The following is an 18665-nucleotide window of genomic DNA, read 5'->3' as shown; positions in this document are numbered from 1 at the left end:
AACACAGCGCCTGGGGTGGACCAAATCACTAACGCCATGATTCGCAACATGAATGACGAAGCCATAACAGCGCTTCTAAACTTCATTAACAAACACTGGGTGAATGGCACTATACCACAACAATGGAAGCATGCTGTAATCATTATGATACCCAAACCAGGAAAGAAATTGGCAATAGAAAACCTCAGGCCAATCTCTCTTACCTCGTGCTTAGGCAAAGTGTTTGAGAGATTAATAAATGCCAGACTTCAACGGCACCTTGAACAAAATAACTTGTTGCCAAACACCATGTTTGGTTTCCGCTCGAACCTTTCGACACAGGACATCCTTCTGCTTTTAAAGGAGGAAGTACTAACAAATGTTCCAAAAGCAGGAGAAAACATTGTCATGGCCATTGACATAAAAGGCGCTTTTGACAACGTAAGCCATAAGGCCATATTAGATGGGCTAGCAGCGACAAACTGCGGTCAAAGGACGTACAAATATGTACAGAACTTCCTTACTAAAAGAACCGCTGTTATCAGATTAGGAGAACACGAATCCAATGTCTTCCACCCACCGAGCAAAGGCACACCACAAGGCGCTGTGATCTCGCCTACGCTTTTCAACATAGCCATGATTGGTCTAGCCAAAAAACTGGAAGGTATTCCCGACATCCGACACTCCTTCTATGCGGATGACATCACTGTATGGACAACCAAGGGTAGCTTGGCGGAAAAAGAAGAGCGGCTTCAACTGGCAGCTAAAACTATCGAAGATTACACTAAAGAAAGGGGGCTTCAGTGCTCAGCAGACAAATCGGAACTCATTCGGTTCTCCAAGAGTAAAAAACAAAGGACAGACCCGAGCCTCCGCCTCGAGGTCAAGCTAGACGGCAATATTATACCAGAGAAAACAACTGTTCGGATCTTAGGGATGTGGTTACAGTCCAATCAACGATGTCTCCACACACTGAATATGCTTAAACGAACAGTTCAACAAATTGTTCGTATGATAGTTCGAATAACGAACAATCGTGCTGGACTGAAAGAACAAGACGTGCTTCGTTTGGTAAAGAGCTTAGTCATCAGCAGATTAACATACTCGCTACCCTACCACAACATGAATAGAGAGGAGAAAGAAAAAGCAGACAAAATAATAAGGATGGCGTATAAAGCAGCTCTGCGACTACCACAAAGCACTTCAACTGCGAAGCTATTAGCGCTCGGACTTCACAATACATTTGATGAGTTGGCTGAGGCACAAGTAACCACCCAGATTAACCGCCTGCTACAGACGACAACCGGCAGAAAACTTCTTCAGAGGATCGGCCTCGGTGAACAAGTACAGGCACGTGGAAGAGCTAAGGAATTGTCGTGCTCAGTCAGAGCCTGGTACAAAATATGCCCCCTACCGAAGAACATGGACCCAGTTTTACATGCTGGAAGACGTAAAGCAAGAGCCGCTTACATAGATAAACAGACAAAATATCTGAATACGGCGAGATTTACTGACGCTGCACCATATCAGGTAAATGCAAAGAACATGGTGGCCGTGGTCACAGACCGAAAAGGAAACGTCACAAGTTGTGCCTCCATAGCCCAAGCCTCTATCACAGAAGCGGAAGAGATAGCGATTGCGCTGGCAATCAAGGAGGGCAGGGAGCGAAAAACCCCAATGACAATAATCACAGACTCGAAGGCTGCATGTAGAAATTACGAAAAAGGTAGAATATGTATGAAGGCCTTCCAAATTCTAACCAAAGCTCACAAGGACTTCCCAATTGAATACACCCAAACCATTATCTGGGCGCCGGGGCACGAGGGCGTCACCGGGAACCAGTTTGCGGATGAGGCGGCTCGAGGCTTCACAGATTACCGAGCTTCCTTGCACACTGCAATAGAGGATCCAACGCCCCTAGACCCTAACTTTGGTGCAATTCTTCAGTATTACAGGGACAATAGAAAAGTGTATCCAGCACCGCATAAGAAACTTACAGCAATGGAATCGGTGGCATTACGCAGAATCCAAACAAACACATACACGAACTTACACAGGCTGCATGTATTCTACCCCACAGCATACAAAGATATATGTCCGTGGTGTGGGGCCACACCAACTCTGTTTCACATCACGTGGGAGTGTACGCATCACAATGAAGAACACCACAACATGAACAACACAGAGGAACAATGGGAGGCGCTGCTGTCCAGCTCGGCCATTGTTGATCAGCGCTGGCTGGTCCAACGGGTAGAGATGATGGCTAGGGCCAGCGGAGCCCTGGAATAGGGGCCCGACCATGTGGAATGCTCCGCGTTATGCGCAAATAAAGTTTTCTCTCTCTCTCTCTCTTGGGAGAGCAACACTTTTCGGACAGTCTCTTTGTGATGAGAGCCGAGCACATCGAAGTGAATGCGAGCTGCCCGCTCATGGCTGCTGAGCTAGCGTGCGCGCCAGCAATTGTGATTGCGCTTTGAACTGTGAAAGGTCGGCGGCTATATAGCGATTTTACCACGTGATTATAGGGCCCCGCACTGGGTCTGATCATTTGCGTTCAATACATTGGGCACTCATGATGAAGCCTGCGAAAATTTTCAATGCCACGGTTTGGGAAAAGACGTCAAATTTCAAACTGAACACCGCTGTCCATTCATCTCGGGGGCACATTCGCAGTAACACTTGTAGGATGTGTTTTAAGCCGACCATTAGTACGTGCAGAGTGAACATGAAAATATCATTATAACTGGCGCCTGCTGTCTTCATATTTTTTTTCGTCTTATGCTTCACTCTCAGAACATGTGCACCAATTTGTCCGATGTGTGATGCAATAACTCTGATGGGTGACAGAATGGGTGCAGAGAGATGGAAAGAGATAGAAAAAGAGGAGAAAGAACTAAAAAGAAACAAAAGGAAGCAAGACAAAAATTAACAAAAAATATGAAGGGAGGAATAGAGATAGAAAGAAACACACAAACAGTGAGAAGGAGGAATAAAGACATGAATAGAAGTAAGCAGGCAGACAAAAAGTTAAAAAAAGATAGAGGAGAAAAATTGAAAAATAAATAGAAACATAAATAATAGATCTGGCCAGTCACTCAGATCTGCGCTTCCTTCAGGCAAGACATTACTTGTGTGAAACTGCCTTAATTCTTTTCAGGTGTGCCCCATGAAAAATTTGTCGAAAAATAATGCTAAATTACACGCTTTCCCGGGGAGGAGAAGATTATAAAGTTGAGTATGTTTCATACAGGCAGTTAGATAAAATGAAACACTGTTGTGTTGAGAGCTGTGGGTGCATGTAGCGGGAACATCTGCCTAGTTGCGCAGTCTGCCGAAATGGCTGCCGCCCTTTCTCTCGCCTTTCTTATAGGCACGAGAAGATGCCAAAGGACATTCTCAGCCCCATTGTGGCGCTCATGGACGTGACGCTGGCCCACCCGCTTCTGCACACAACTCCGCACCTGCACCGGCATTCGAGCAGCGGGGCCAGCGGCTCTTTGGCACGCAAGGCGAACGGCATCACTGCCGTGGTAGACCCGACCGGCCAGCTGAGCCGATACCTCCACCATCGGCGGTGGATCTGGACGGTGCAGCGGCTGCCCAGCGTGCCCCTTCCCCTGCACGCCATCACCCGCATCCTCAAGACCCTGGCAAAGTGCGTGAGACATAACTGACTAAAGACAACGATAATAAGTATTAGCGCAGCTTTCACAGAGTCACGAGGCTGTAGCGCAGCAGAGTTAATGGGCATCTAGTTGCTCCTGGCTTGGCTAGGTTTTGCCAAGTTTTGTGAAGTGTTACTAGGTCTCTTGATTTGCACATCCACACACGACTGCTCAAAGTGTTTGCATGATCTTTCTTGTTAGCCGAGTTCTGGCCTTTAGCGTACAGCATCTACACTCAAACCTCGATATAACGAACCTGGATATAACAAGATGTTGGTTATAATGAAGGGAATGAAGATTAGTCTTTCAATAGTGCTAGGAGGATATCTTTATCACAAAATGTTTGAAATAACGACCTCGTTTTCGTGTAAGATTGAACTTTGTTATAATGAAGTGTGAGTGTATTGGGTATTGATTAGCCATCATGTAGCAGCACCGCATCAATTTGGTTTCATTAGTGTAATTAGCCTAACTAGGTTGTTTAATAAACTTAAACAAATTAAGTACTATATAGAAAATAATTTGCCAGTCTTTGGTAATTAAACATAGAAGTCAGTCTAATGTGCACTTAATCAGGCAACCGATGTAACTAATCTGGTTACCTTAGTCATAATTAACACTAATCAGGCTCGTTCTTCATGGTGATTCTAGTCTTCTTTTTGCACCACATGAAATAATCTCGCGCATGACAGCTCTGCTGTAATAATTGCTTAGGTTTTACATGGTGCCAAAACCAAGTTTTTATCACCACGCACTGTGGCGGCCAAGTGGTTATGATATTTCACTGCTGACCCAAAGGTCGCGAGATTGAATACTGGCCATTGAACCACGTTTCAGGGGAGATTAAATGCAGGGAGCTCGTTAAATGCACCCAACAGAACCCCGGTAGGTTGACATTTCTGGTGCCTTCTGCTATGCAGTCTCATAATTATAATGCGGTTTTGGGGCGTAAAATTACAATAATTACTATTCTTAATTCTTACCACCTGGGCTTCTTTAGCACGCACCTAAACCTTAGTAAAGAAGTATTCCAGCATTTCGATCCCCATTAAGATGCAACTGCCGTTAGGACTTGAACCTACGTCTTTAAACATAGCAGTCAGAAAAAACAAGAAAGTGAGCCACTCAGTAATTATGTAATTGACAGCGTTTAAAGATAAACTGAAGGTTAGAAGTGCTGTGCAAGCTCGAATATCAACAAAATATCTGTTCCAAAGGTTTGTTTAATAGCATTCTGCCTCCGAACAAAATTGGGTCACTTAAAAGGCCTTGCAATGTAGTGGCCCAGTTAAGATGACTTAGTTGAATGGTTTAGCAAATCGGTATCCAATTCACACTGCAGATCAAATTTTGAAAGACAGGATAAGCAATTCCGCCGGACCCAAACGGTTATGCGAAAAGTACTATGTTCATGCAAAGCCTTTTGTCGTACATACTACACTCAAACTTCGATATAATGAAATATTGGTTACAACAAAGTAAAGTAAGAATAATTTTGCAATAGATATAATGTTAGGAATGTAGTTTTAGAACGAATTTTTGGATATAACGAAATTATTGTGTGTAAGACGTAACTTCATTATAGTGAGGCTTGAATGTACCTTTGCACTGCTTGAATATAGGGCAAAGGTTTTATGCAACAGGATCTGAATTTGAAGTTCACTCTGGCATAAGAAAATAAGAAAAGGGGAAGCAAGTCACTGCACTAGAATGAAGTGTCAAACTAGATTGCTTGAATCACTTTAACCCTTCTACTGCACTTTTTTTTTGTGCGCACTATGCAGAAATGTAGGAAGCATGACTTACGAGAAATGTAAACATTTGTTATCAAGGATAGTCTCATCAAATAAAAAGTTGCACCCATTACGAACAAATGAACATTCTCAAGCAAGTCACGAGCGAGTCAGTAATTGAAAATAATCAGCCTTCAGTTCATAGTGGTGGAGTCACTAATTATTCACTTTCTTTGGAATCCAAATTCATCAAGAGCACCTGAATTCCTTTGTGCATCGAGTAGCATGTGCACATGGCATGCTGATTCACTATGGCTGCAAAAATAATTTTATACACTCAAACCTCGATATAACGAACTTGGATATAATGAAATTTTGGCTATGACAAAGTAAATGAAGAACAGTCTTGTAATATATAGTGTGAGTATTATAATGTTATAACGAATTTTCGTATATAACAAACTTACTTTTTTGTAAGATGCAGCTTTGCTATATTGAGGTTTGAGTACATGTCCTCCCCATAAACGAGGGGAAGGGACACGGCCTTATCATATATATTGCCACAAGGCAGTAGTGGGATTGGGGCATAAAGCAGTAGAGGGTCCCAGACTGAAAGAAAAGACTACGAAGTGGATAGAGACTGGTTCCAGCCCGCCAGTGCGCCAGGCATTGTCATCACGTGTAATCGTTGTAAATATCTGTAAATATACGTTTTCTTGTAAGGTTATTGGTGAAGGTGCGGGGTACGCCTACCTCTGGCTTTTCCGGCAAACCAACACGGAACTTCGGAGTGGTCGCCACCTTCATTTTCCTGCAATGGCTCAACAGGCCCACCCACAAGAGCAACAGCAGCCGCAGCTGCAGCAGCAGCAGCACCAGCACCAGCAGCACCAGCAGCAGCAGCACCAGCTGCCTCCTCTGATTCTCCTGCCTCCACGAGACCCCGGAACCTTCTCGGGCACAGGCAAGGACAAGGTGAATGTTGAAGATTGGGTCGCTTTGTACGAGCGCGTGAGCGAATACTATAGGTGGGACCCTACGTTGATGCTGGCCAACGTTGTATTTTACTTGCGGGATACGGCGCTCACCTGGTATGAGACGCATGAGTCGGAGTTGACCAGCTGGGACGTTTGCAAATTGAAGCTTCTCGAGTTATTCAGCAGGCCATTTGGGCGACAGCAGGCCGCGAGGAAAGACCTGGAATGTCGAGTGCAGACATTGACGGAATCGTATGTATCCTACATACAGGACGTATTGGGCCTCTGTCGAAAGGTGGACGAGAACATGAGCGAAACTGACAAAATCGCTCACATATTGAAGGGAATTGCCGATGACGCCTTCAATTTGTTGATCGTTAAAGATTGCGCCACCGTCGACGCGGTTGTGAAGGAGTGTCAGCGCTTCGAGCACGCCAAGAACCGTCGCATAACCCGCCAGTTTGCGCGTCTGCCTAATACTGCAGCCACTTCGACCTGTGAAGACAGCCCCAAGTTCACGCAAGCTACATCGTCCGAAAATGTCACCCGAATCGATCGTCGTGAACTCGAAGCAATGGCTCCTGCAGCCATCGCCTCTGACGGTCCTCAAGACAACGCATCCACCGTCTCCCTCATCCAAGCCGTCGTTCGCCAAGAAATAGCAAATCTCGGCATCACACCTGTTTGCGCCGTTCGCCCCACCGAGAGCTCGGCTTCTGTTAACCAGATTCCGGTGTACCCTTCACGCTACCCTTCCCGCTACCGGAACCCTGCTGAATGGAGAACGTCGGATGATAGACCGATCTGTTTTCACTGCTCTCGCGCCGGCCACATTGCACGCTACTGTCGCAACCGTTGGTCATCCAATTCATCTTGGAACACTGGGGCATGGCGTCGCTTTGAAGGCAGTTCTCGCCGCTTTTCTACTCCGTACGATCCACAGCCTGCTCCTACTAACGTTCAGGGCCGAAGGTTCAGCCGGTCACCATCACCCCAAGGCCGCCGATCTCTCTCGCCGATGATTTCTCGATCCAGGTCCCCTGCACGACCTGGGCCCTCAACCTCGGGAAACTAGACCATGCAGCTCCCGGAGGTGACGCTGCATTAACGACCCATTCTGCAAATCCTCTGTTGACGATTCCTACACGCCGCAATATTTTGGACCTTTTGGTGGATGACGTTACCGTTACAGCCCTCATAGACACTGGTGCACACATTTCAGTCATGAGCGCTGCTCTCTGTATTAAACTGCGAAAAGTGATCACGCCTCCTGTTAAGTGTGCAGTAATGCTTGCCGATGGGAGCACATCTGCCGTTCTCGGCATGTGTACCTCTCGCGTGTGTATTGCTGGGCGCCAGACCGTCGTATTGTTCACCATGCTTGAGCAGTGCCCACATGACGTGATTCTTGGCCTCGACTTTCTCTCTGCGCACTCCGCCCTTATCGACTGCTCGACGGGTCTTCTTCAGTTGGAACTGCCTTTTGACGCCGCTGTTGCCCATGACGCTCAAAGTCGCCTTTGTGCCACCGAGTTCCTGCATCTTCCGCCGCAAGCCGCGACTTACGTGCAGCTCGTGTGTGATCCGCCTGTGCGCGATGGTGAATATGTCGTTTCACCTATTACCGACGTTGTGCTAAAGCACTCCATTGCTGTTCCGCACACCGTGGTGAGAGTATGCCACAATCAGACCCATCTGTCTCTTTTGAACTTTGGTTTCTCCACGCATGTGCTGCCTGCTGGTATTAAACTAGGCGTCATGTCGTCGTTGCAAGAGTGTGATATTTCTGAACTGTCGGCTCAGTAACCTACTCCGCACGTCAACTTGCTCACTGCACCCAACCTGTCAAGCATTGACATTGCCAAAATGATAGCACCAGATCTTTCGCCCTCCGAAGCACAAGACCTCCACCGTCTGTTGACATCCTATGCGGACATATTCGATCTTGACAACCGCCCTTTAGGCCAGACATCAGTTGTGACCCATCACATCAACACCGGCGATGCCAACCCAATTCATCGCCGCCCTTACCGCGTCTCCGCTGCCGAACGCTCTGTCATCCAGAAAGAGGTCGAGAAAATGCTCGCCAAAGGCGTCGTCGAACACTCATCTAGTCCGTGGGCATCCCCGGTCGTGCTTGTCAAGAAGAAGGACAACACATGGCGGTTTTGCGTCGACTATAGACATCTCAACAAGGTCACTAAGAAGGACGTTTACCCTTTACCAAGAATAGATGACGCCCTTGACTGCCTTCATGGCGCGAAGTTTTTCTCGTCCATTGACCTTCGATCTGGTTATTGGCAGATCGCTGTTGACCCACGGGACCGAGAAAAAACAGCATTTGTAACCCCCGATGGGTTATACCAATTTAAAGTAATGCCGTTTGGGCTTTGTAATGCGCCGGCCACCTTTGAGCGCATGATGGACTCCCTTCTGCGCGGCTTCAAATGGTCCACTTGCTTATGCTACTTAGATGATATAATTGTTTTTTCACCGACGTTCGCAAGCCATCTAGAGCGACTGTCTAGTATTCTCCAAGTATTTCGCAACGCTGGTCTCCAGCTGAACTCCTCCAAATGTCGTTTCGGCCGTCGCGAAATAAGTGTACTTGGTCACCTCGTTAACGCATCTGGTGTACAGCCCGATCCGGACAAAATTCGCGCATTGACTCAATTTCCCGTGCCCTCTTCTCATAAGGATGTCCGGAGCTTCCTTGGTTTGTGCTCCTATTTCCGCCGCTTCATCCGAAATTTCGCCGATATTGCGCGGCCTCTCACCGAGCTTCTTAAAAAAGACGTCCCATTTACTTGGAATTCACCTTAGAGTGCTGCATTTTCGGCGCTCATTGCAGCCCTCACGACTACGCCAATATTAGCCCACTTCGATCAGACTGCCCCGACAGAAGTTCGTACGGACGCGAGTGGCCACAGAATTGGTGCTGTTTTAGCTCAGCGTCAGCATGGACGTGACTGTGTCATCGCCTACGCCAGCCGCCTTTTATCCCCTGCCGAGAGGAACTATTCCATCACCGAAAGAGAGTGTCTTGCTCTTGTTTGGGCTGTCGCTAAATTTCGCCCGTACCTCTTCGGCCGCAGTTTTACGGTTGTAACTGATCATCATGCACTCTGCTGGCTTTCCTCGCTAAAGGATCCCACGGGGCGTCTCGGTCGATGGTCTCTACGCCTCCAAGAATACACCTTCTCGGTCGTCTATAAATCTGGTCACCTCCATCAAGACGCCGACTGCCTGTCACGGTATCCAGTGGATCCACCAGACGCCACAGAGAGAGCTACGGAGGCTTGCGTCTTATCAATATCAGACTTTCTTGATATCGCTTCTGAGCAACGCCGCGACCCGGATTTACTTCCCATCATAGAAAGCCTGAGTTCTGCTACTCCACCCACTTCTCTGAACTTGTATTTCCTTCATGAAGGAGTTCTCTACCGCCACAACATGCGCCCTAATGGTCCTGACCGCCTTCTCGTCGTGCCTTCCCATTTGCGTGTAGATGTTCTCCGACAGCTTCACGACGAACCTGCCGCGGGTCACCTGGGAGTCACCCGCACTTATGATCGCGTCCGGCGCCGTTTTTTCTGGCCACGCCTATATCGCTCTGTGCAAAAGTATGTCGCCAGCTGCGACCTTTGTCAACGTCGAAAACGACCAACATCGCTTCCAGCTGGCCTTCTTAACCCTATTGAGATCCCTGCTGAACCATTCTACCGCGTAGGGCTCGACCTTCTCGGGCCATTTCCCACTTCTGCATCCGGGAACAAATGGGTTGCCATGGCGACCGACTACGCGACACGTTACGCGATCACCCGCGCTCTTCCAACCAGCTGCGCTACCGATGTCGCCGACTTTCTGCTACATGACATCATATTGCATCACGGCGCTCCTCGACAGCTCGTTACTGATCAAGGCCGATACTTTTTATCTCGCGTCGTCCAGGATATCGTACGTTTCTGTTCCACGAACCACAAGTTCACAACGGCATACCATCCACAAACTAATGGACTTACAGAACGCCTGAATCGCACTATCACGGACATGTTGTCAATGTATGTTTCTCCAGACCACCGTGACTGGGACGCAACGTTACCCTACGTAACCTTCGCTTACAACTCCTCCAGACATGACACCGCAGGCTATTCCCCGTTCTACCTTCTTTATGGACGGGAACCCTCTCTGCCTCTTGATACACTCCTTCCCGCAGGTTCAAGCTCTCCTGTCACATACGTCCGCGATGCCATAGAGCGAGCCGACGCAGCACGACAGATTGCCCGAGAACGACTCATGCTTTCTCAAGCCTCTCAGAAAGATCGATACGATCGTCACCACCGCGAAGTTTCGTATGCACCAGGTTCTCTCGTACTCTTGTGGACCCCATGTCGTCACATCGGCCTCTCAGAAAAACTTTTATTTCGCTATGACGTACCATACAAAGTCCTTCGCAAGATCACCAACCTCACCTACGAGATACAGCGAGTCGTCGACGAAGCGCACTCAATGCCACCACCATCCACTCTTGTGCACGTCGTCAGACTGAAGCCTTATGTGTCACCCAACACTCCCCTTTCGTGACAAGCGCCGGGTCGGCACTTTAACGCCGCGGGGTAGTGCCACAAGGCAGTAGTGGGATTGGGGCATAAAGCAGTAGAGGGTCCCAGACTGAAAGAAAAGACTACGAAGTGGATAGAGACTGGTTCCAGCCCGCCAGTGCGCCAGGCATTGTCATCACGTGTAATCGTTGTAAATATCTGTAAATATACGTTTTCTTGTAAGAATATATATATACACAAGCTGTCTTGTGAGTTACAGAGAGGGATTTTAAGAGGCAAAATGACTATACTTAGAATTGACAAGTGACAGGGCTTGTATGTGTGGGGTTGCTCGTGTTACATCGGCATCGGCCGTAGAGCGGTTGAATATTTTCCCGCTTCTGATGCAAGTGCGCTGGAATCAGTCATGGAAAAGTGAACTGCTTGTGCCATTTTCAATTTGTTGTTAACTGAAAAAGCTGTTTTAAAACCAACCTATGATAGTAGAATGCAAGGTTTTGTGGATTTGGAGGTACAGTCGAACCCCGCTACAACGAAACTCACGGGCCGCAGAAAATATTTCGTTGTAGTGAAATAAAAAAATGTATAGCTGATCTGAGCTAGCTAAACAAGGGAACATTCGTTCTTAAAATAAAAAAGTGATGTTGCTTCCTATTTTTTCCCAGCAGCATCACAATGCAATTCACAGTCATGCATAGCGAGGCCGTGGTGAAAACCGCTGAAATAACGCCTACAACTGCATTGGCAAACGTACCAAACCGTTGCATTAACACGTTAACATCAGCAGCCGTCCGCCGTCAAAGTCTATCTGACAACGCCGAGATGGAGGCATGGTATCGTGGAGCGGTGACGTTTGCCCTATCCTATGCCATTTTGATCACACAACTCTCGCGGCTGCTTGGTTTGGTTGATAATGCGGACGAACAGCCGCTCTGAATATGTACCAGACTGGCCGAGTGCGAATAAAATGATAAGCATTAGAATCGAAAAAGGCACCATTACGCGGTTGCACGCAGCAGCTGCGTGAAGGAAACCATGAACTGAGCGACTGAGCTTCAGCTTCAAATCGTCTGTGGCTCGAAAACAAGCCAGTGGCAAAAGCAGGGCCATCTTTCATTGGCATCGCTATAGAGCAATAGCGGCGCCCATGCTTGCTGAACAGTTGTGGTTTCTGGCAGTGCCAATGCGTTTTAGACTTCGTAGACGTATTTTTATTTTCTCAAAATGCATCAAAGTGTTAAAGATTGTGTTTCTTGTATGGCAATAACTATCTGGGTCTGGAATCCCATCGTGAAATTTCGTTGAAGCGGGACGGCAGAAAAAGAAGTGTTCGTTGTTGCGACAATATTTATGTATTGACTCCTATGGACAGCTGACGGGGAACCGTGAATTTTTCGCTGTAGCAGAAATTTCGTTGAAGTGGCGTTTGTTGTAGCAGGTTTCGACTGCAGTCTAAATAAAATGTCTGCCTTGCGTAGCCTCACAACCCAAATTTAGTATCACCTCATTTACATTCAATAGCTAGTAAATACATACCTGGCAACTATACGGGTTTTTCCAAGGGACTCCCAGATTTTTCGCAATCTTCCTAATTGTACGGGCATGGCCACAAATCTCCTGAAAAACAGTTCTAGCGCTACTGTGAAACGGAAGTAATAATTCAGCATATCAGTTTTTAAATTTTGTGATCGTGTCCGGACCTTTTGAATCAATCACTCTTGGAGCATTAGATTGGTGTCACGCGGAAAAGTGCATTAAGATCGTAGAGGGGCTACTGACTGGTTGCAAATTTTGTCTCTTAGCTACAGATGCTTACACACGTCATGAAATTACGTGTCCCAATGCGATCACTGAAGGTTGCCAAGTTTACTGGCAATCATGTTTATGACATCGCTGAAGCTTTGAGAAACAGTAAATTGATACGTACTCCAGTTTTCTTCTGTCTTGTCGCACTGTTGCGTCTCCCTCCCCCGCTTCACGAATCTTCCGTGTGTCTAGATGAAAAGCTTGGCAAGTGTGTAGACATGTCTTTATTAATTCTCTGCACAGAATGCGCCTGGAAGAAGGCTTTCATTTTGCTCACTCAAGCTCGGGCATCTTGAACATGGCCCTGGAGATTGAAATGAAGGTAAGCCTTCAGGAGCAGTAGCAGTTTTTCCCACTTTGCTGCTTTACGCGATACCGGTGTGGTCTTGTCATTTTCACGGCATACCATCTTTCAGCAGCTGCTCTGTGTCCTAATGCTCCATTTTTTTCCCTCGTTGTTAATTTACGATTAAGACCGTGGGAGTTGCTGTTGTGAGTCTGATGTCGAATTTTTCTTTCATCACAGAATACGGTGACTGGGGGCTCCTCGGAAGCCTCCCTGCTTCCCTGTGTGGTGCAGTACATGCTGTTTCCCCCGCACTCAAACACCACGATTCGGGAAAGGTAAGTTCTAGGATAAGTGAATTGTAAATCTGTATCTTGAAGCAAATTCAAAGTATGTAAGGATTTGGTCTAACAATTTCGAATTTAATACATCATATAGTAGTATGTGTTTTATATCAAAACGAAAGTGAAGATTTTTATCATTATCCAACTAACTTGTATAATATTTATAAGAACTAGAACTGGGCTTGGGTGGATATAATATATTTTTATCTCAAAATGATTTTTAAGTGCATTCGAATAGTACCGGAAATATGAGGGGTTCAAGTTATTGGCAATGAAGTATGGTATGTGTTGAAATTTAATATACTTAGCCTGTCAAGTCTCTATAACACATGTTTAAATCTGAAAATTAAAAAAAAAACATTAAAAGAATAATCATTAATGATGGTGCAGGTAACATGGCCACTTAAAGGGCCTGTCAACAGGCTCAGACTTTTTTTTTTACACTCCCTCAAAGAAGCTCGCGCATCTTTTCCACGCATGACCAACCTCCTTCCATGCACAGTGACGTCAACTCGTCGCCGATCGATTGGCCCTTTAACCATGTTGTGTGTCTTTGTAACAGTGCAGATTTTACCTGATTAGGCAGTTTCACTGCATAGCAGCCCCACGCTTTGGTGCAACCACTTTTTTAAATTTGGAAATATTATATTTCTGTCAAAGCGAGTCCAGGTCCTAAATATTAAATTCGTTTGAATATTCACGCTGGCTAGTAACCTCTCATACCGCGGAACATAGAGGCAGTAGTGCGGCTAAAATTGGTGGGCTTTAGCAGATCACCATTAAAGGACATAATTTTTTTTTTTTTTTGACATCGCTGTTATCTAGTCAGCGTCGCAATTTTAATACACGTGTGGCTTCGTACTAAACTTTTCACCAGCACCTAGGTGCTTTGTCTATATCTGGCCTTTATGCCAAAAACCACCACGTGGATAGAAAAACAGGCTAGTTGGTAGTTCATATTCATTCAGCAAACTGGGAGTGTGGGTATATGCAACAGACAGAGGAAGAATCACAGCACAAGCACTCATGCTGTGGGGTTCTTTATCCGCCGGTTGCGTGTTGCCATGCTTCCAGTTCGCTAAATGAATAAGAACAAGCAAATCGTCAGGGTCATTAAGCAGTGCTGGTTCACCAAAGGGAAAGTATGGCAACATAGTTGGGCCCACATAAAACGGCCCCACTTAGAACGAACTTTCGCTTAAAACGAACAATACTCATGTGACCGTGAAAATACACATTTTTTTAAGTCACAAAATCGCACTTACAACGAACGTCTCTGAGCGCCGCTGATCGGTTGCAGCGAATGGAGTCGGCGCTCTGCCGACTTCCCGGAAAACCACTTTCGACCACGGATAAGGCATGGGCTAGGTGCCCATAGACTCTTATTGTTAAACACTGACCCTGCCTCCGCACCCCACTAGTTAGGGCTTTCCCCGACCGCTCTTTGTTACGCACCCTTACGAGTTTTGTCCCCCGCTATTCTGAGCACTCCGCACCGCCAGACGTGGCCCGTGTTTTCACACTGCCACCCATCTTTTGAAGACCGGTCAGCCATCTCCTCTGTTTTTGATGGCTGGTACTGTCCTTGACGTCGCTGACCTGGAGTGACAAGACCATTTGCCAACATCGTCTGTATCCGATCGTCTGCGTATTGCCTTATCGCATCGTTCTAGTGCACACACGTACATTACTCCACCTACTTTGATAATTTGCTATTCTTTTCGTGGTTAGGGCCTGTTCTCGCTCACTTCACACTTGGCTCGGTATGCCCTCCGCACGCGTGCGGAAGTGTAAAAACGGCTGTTAATTTACGCCCAACGAATCGCGAAATATCGAAGTCGGTGAGGCCACGCAATCCCACTGGCGCAACAGCACGATTCTTTGACCACGGCCTCCAATTCTTCGAACACCGCCGCGCGTGCCGGTCCAGGCAGCTGTGGTTAGACCTCCGCACGTGTTTATGCGCGAGTTGCGCGTTTCGCAGACCTTCTAAGCAAGCTGCCCGATGTGCCTCCTTCCCGCGTATTTTGGTTTTCAAGGTTGCCTTCCCATCATATCTTCCCCTTTTTTTCACTCTATGGAAACTCGCCCTTCTCTCACAAATCGGCTCTCCACTTTTGACACAACTCCTTCGCCCGTCTCCACCGCTCTGCGACGCCAGCCACGCTGACTCGAATTCAGAGGTTTTGTTTTCTGACTAAAAACGGGCCCAGGGCTGTACCACGCATTCTGGCATGTGTGTTGCGTGTGCGCGCCTTGCTCGCTCTCTGTGTGCGTGTGTTGTCAGGATGGCGGACGGGAAGCCTTGCACGCTTTTACCTGCTGCTCAACAAAACTTCGAAAGTGCGACCGCTTGGCTTGTGCGTAATCCGCGCGTTAGGTGCCACGTTGCAGAGCACTTGCTCATAGCTGTTGACCATCTGGTAACCAACTTGCCACTGGGGGCGTCTCGGTATTTAGCTGTAGAGATGGTGAATATTTCGTGGGCGGCGGTGACGGCTACATGGGCGCGAAGCTGTTTTCACGAGGTCGACTTCGTCGACGTCGGGCCCGATGCCGAGCCTGAAGATTCCGAACAGGACCACTTCGGCGACGATTCGTGGCAGCTCATCGTCGACTTCGACCTCGCAGTGTGGGTAGGACATCTGTTGCGATGGTTTAATTACGGCCTATGATGATGCCGACACCGCAGAACCGTGCATGGATTTGGGCATTGTAAATTAACTATGCGGCAAGAGTGACTTGAAGGAATCAGATTTCGAGTACGACGAAACTTAAGAGCCATTGCCTCATGCAGCTTATGCCACGGGGTTTGGCGTAGAGCACTCTGTCGTTTGAAATAAACACGAAACCGCCCTTATCGCTTCTGCTTTTCGAAACACGTGCATCACGGACTTTTTTGGGCAAAAATTTTTGTGTTTTCACTCTCAACTTTTTTAAAAGCTGTGTTTCATTTACTATGAATTTCGGGATACAGCAAACGGATGCCGCGTCAGACTCAGGTTCATTATAAGCGGGCTCAACTGTATTGCACTGGCTGGAAACTGCGCCTGCGAAAGCTTTACCATCTGGGAACCGTTTTGTTCACTAAGCTGTGCGTCGTGCGAAAGGTGACTTCTACTTGGCTTGTCCTAAACATGATTGATCCTATCACCTCGACATAGAGCACTGCTGTCTATAATCTTGTGCGCTCTTCCCATAACACTATCAAATGATTTCAGTTTGTTCGCATATTTTTTTGCCTTAGCAATTAACTCAATCATGGCAGCCACGTTTTTGAGTAGGCTATGCAAGTGGTGCCTTCCACAGTGGAATGTGTAACCAGGAAAGCACATAATGTAAGCAAGTGTGTTCTACTTTACTGTTGCTGCGAATTTTCGGGCAGCGGCATAATTTCTAATGAGGTGACTTTAAAGCTGTTTAACATCAACGACCCTTGGTGAAGAGTTATTTCATAATGGGCAAGTAGCTATTTTACTTAAAGAAGAAAAAAAAAAACTGGAGTTAGCCACTGTTGTCATCATTTCATTTCTGTATGCATTGAGGAACTCCCACAGGTAAAGCATGTTAGAAACAGTAGTATGAATATAGGAAGTGCAAAAGCGGAACAGAACCATATCATATAAAGCAGGGTATTTCTATAACTTGCTCAAATGTTCTAGTATGTTGCGAGTTGACCATGCAAAATATTATGCCGACACTGCGCCATCATGGAAATGCGACATATTCGCAAAGTGAACACTTCTCGGCGTTCGTAGCCTCTCGGATGACGAGGACAATGAGATGGAGACGGCCGAGGCCGACGGCGAGCTGCAGTTGGTAACCGAGTGCTGGGTGGAACCGCAGTGTGGTGTTGTGGTCAACAGTCCAGTCTCCAGCTCCTACCTGGACGGCAAGCAGTACACCGAGATCCCGAAAGCAGTGAGTGATTCTTTGCTTCCTGCTCCTTGTGTCTTAAGAGTTGTTGGCTCAAAGGTTAGGTGCATTTTCTCTGGCTTATCGAATTTCGTTGGTGAGTGAATTGAAATTCACTTGGACCTTACAAGCCAGATAAAAAAAATTGAAAAGCTGGGAATTTCTGTGATACAGAACTTGTTTGCTAGGTACAGAACTTGTTTGCTGAGGCAGCGTCATGTTTTGAAGAACAATTTTTACCTGGCAATGCACACTGCCGTTGTCGTCTGCTACCTACAGCCCTTTGAACATGTGCATTGAAGCCACCTTGCACATATGCCAATAACGAATTTCCCTTGGTAGCCCATCAACTGTCACATCTGGCTCCCGAACACAGATCACCACTTGAATCCAAGTTAGAGCCATTGTAACTGGTGGCAATACAGTCTAACCTTGATATATCGAACGGCGCGGCGATTGCGAAATAGTTCAATATATCCAGAATTCGATATAAAAACATCACGAAAAAAATGCGTCAACAGCTTGCTAAAAACGACCAACGAACCATTCAAGCGTGGTGCAGTAAATACGCACTTGAAGATTCAAACATAGTATTTATTGTGTTGGTTTAAAATATTGAAACAGAGTAGCCTGCTTTTTGTTGGCCATGGCGTGTTTGACGACTGCGTCCTCAATATAGTCCAGGCGATCCATAAGTGATAGGCCGGTGCCTTCAATCGCGCCGCAGTGGCAGCGCACAAGGGCCAAGGCAGCTACGACCTCAGCTGATGTCGAGAGCGGGCACCATCAGCGCTTGCGGGATCTACCTCGGCAGAGTCTTCATTTGGCTGCTCAGCAGTAGCTTCGGCGACAATCTCCACATTCGTGAGCTCCGCCGTTCGGAGTTGGGCCTGTCGCGCACCCCAGCGCAACAGGCAGCGCGACAGGCCCAACTCCGAACAGTGCGCGACAGGCCTAACTCCAAACGCACGAACACTGCGAGCACAACGACCGATGCCTGCCGATGCTACGGGGGAGGAGCTTTCAACAAGTGCGCAGTGTGCCATTGACACCTTAGAGACTGCAACGACTGCAAGCTGCAAGGCTGCGGCGTGAGTCCGGGTGTAAAGCGCGCACATGGCGCGCCCATGCCGGCCCGCCTGACTGCTTTTCCTTTCCCGGCGGCAGCGCGGGCCGCGTTCGAGACAGTCGTCTGCGTCCTTTCCCTCCTATACTTTCCTCCTCAATCTTTACCTCCCACTCCCCCTTCCCCCGCGCGAAGCCGTGTCGATGCCTTCGTATTGAACGAAAATAACAGCTCCGCGCTTTTCTCTTCACTTTCCTCATTCAAGAACCTCTACCGCAAGGCTGCGGCGCGTGTACGCTCCTACGTTAAAGTGGCGCTCTCGGCGCCATTGA

At 47.3% G+C, this 18665-nt stretch overlaps 1 protein-coding gene across 4 annotated transcripts in view; it reads left to right on the top strand.

Annotated features, from left to right (window-relative positions):
• LOC119180943 (KICSTOR complex protein SZT2-like) overlaps positions 1-18665 on the top strand; it is a 290449-nt gene that overhangs the window by 66179 nt on the left and 205605 nt on the right. For all 4 annotated transcript variants that reach the window (XM_075875777.1, XM_075875778.1, XM_075875776.1 and 1 more), the window contains exons 18-21: positions 3350-3634; positions 12966-13044; positions 13249-13346; positions 17111-17273. In XM_075875777.1, coding sequence (XP_075731892.1) covers positions 3350-3634; positions 12966-13044; positions 13249-13346; positions 17111-17273 — 625 coding nt within the window. The remainder of the gene's footprint in view (positions 1-3349; positions 3635-12965; positions 13045-13248; positions 13347-17110; positions 17274-18665) is intronic.

The sequence above is a fragment of the Rhipicephalus microplus genome, chromosome 10 (assembly GCF_043290135.1).
Source record: "Rhipicephalus microplus isolate Deutch F79 chromosome 10, USDA_Rmic, whole genome shotgun sequence".
NCBI classification, from domain to species: Eukaryota; Metazoa; Arthropoda; class Arachnida; order Ixodida; family Ixodidae; genus Rhipicephalus; species Rhipicephalus microplus.
This window is presented reverse-complemented; position numbering and strand designations above follow the sequence as displayed.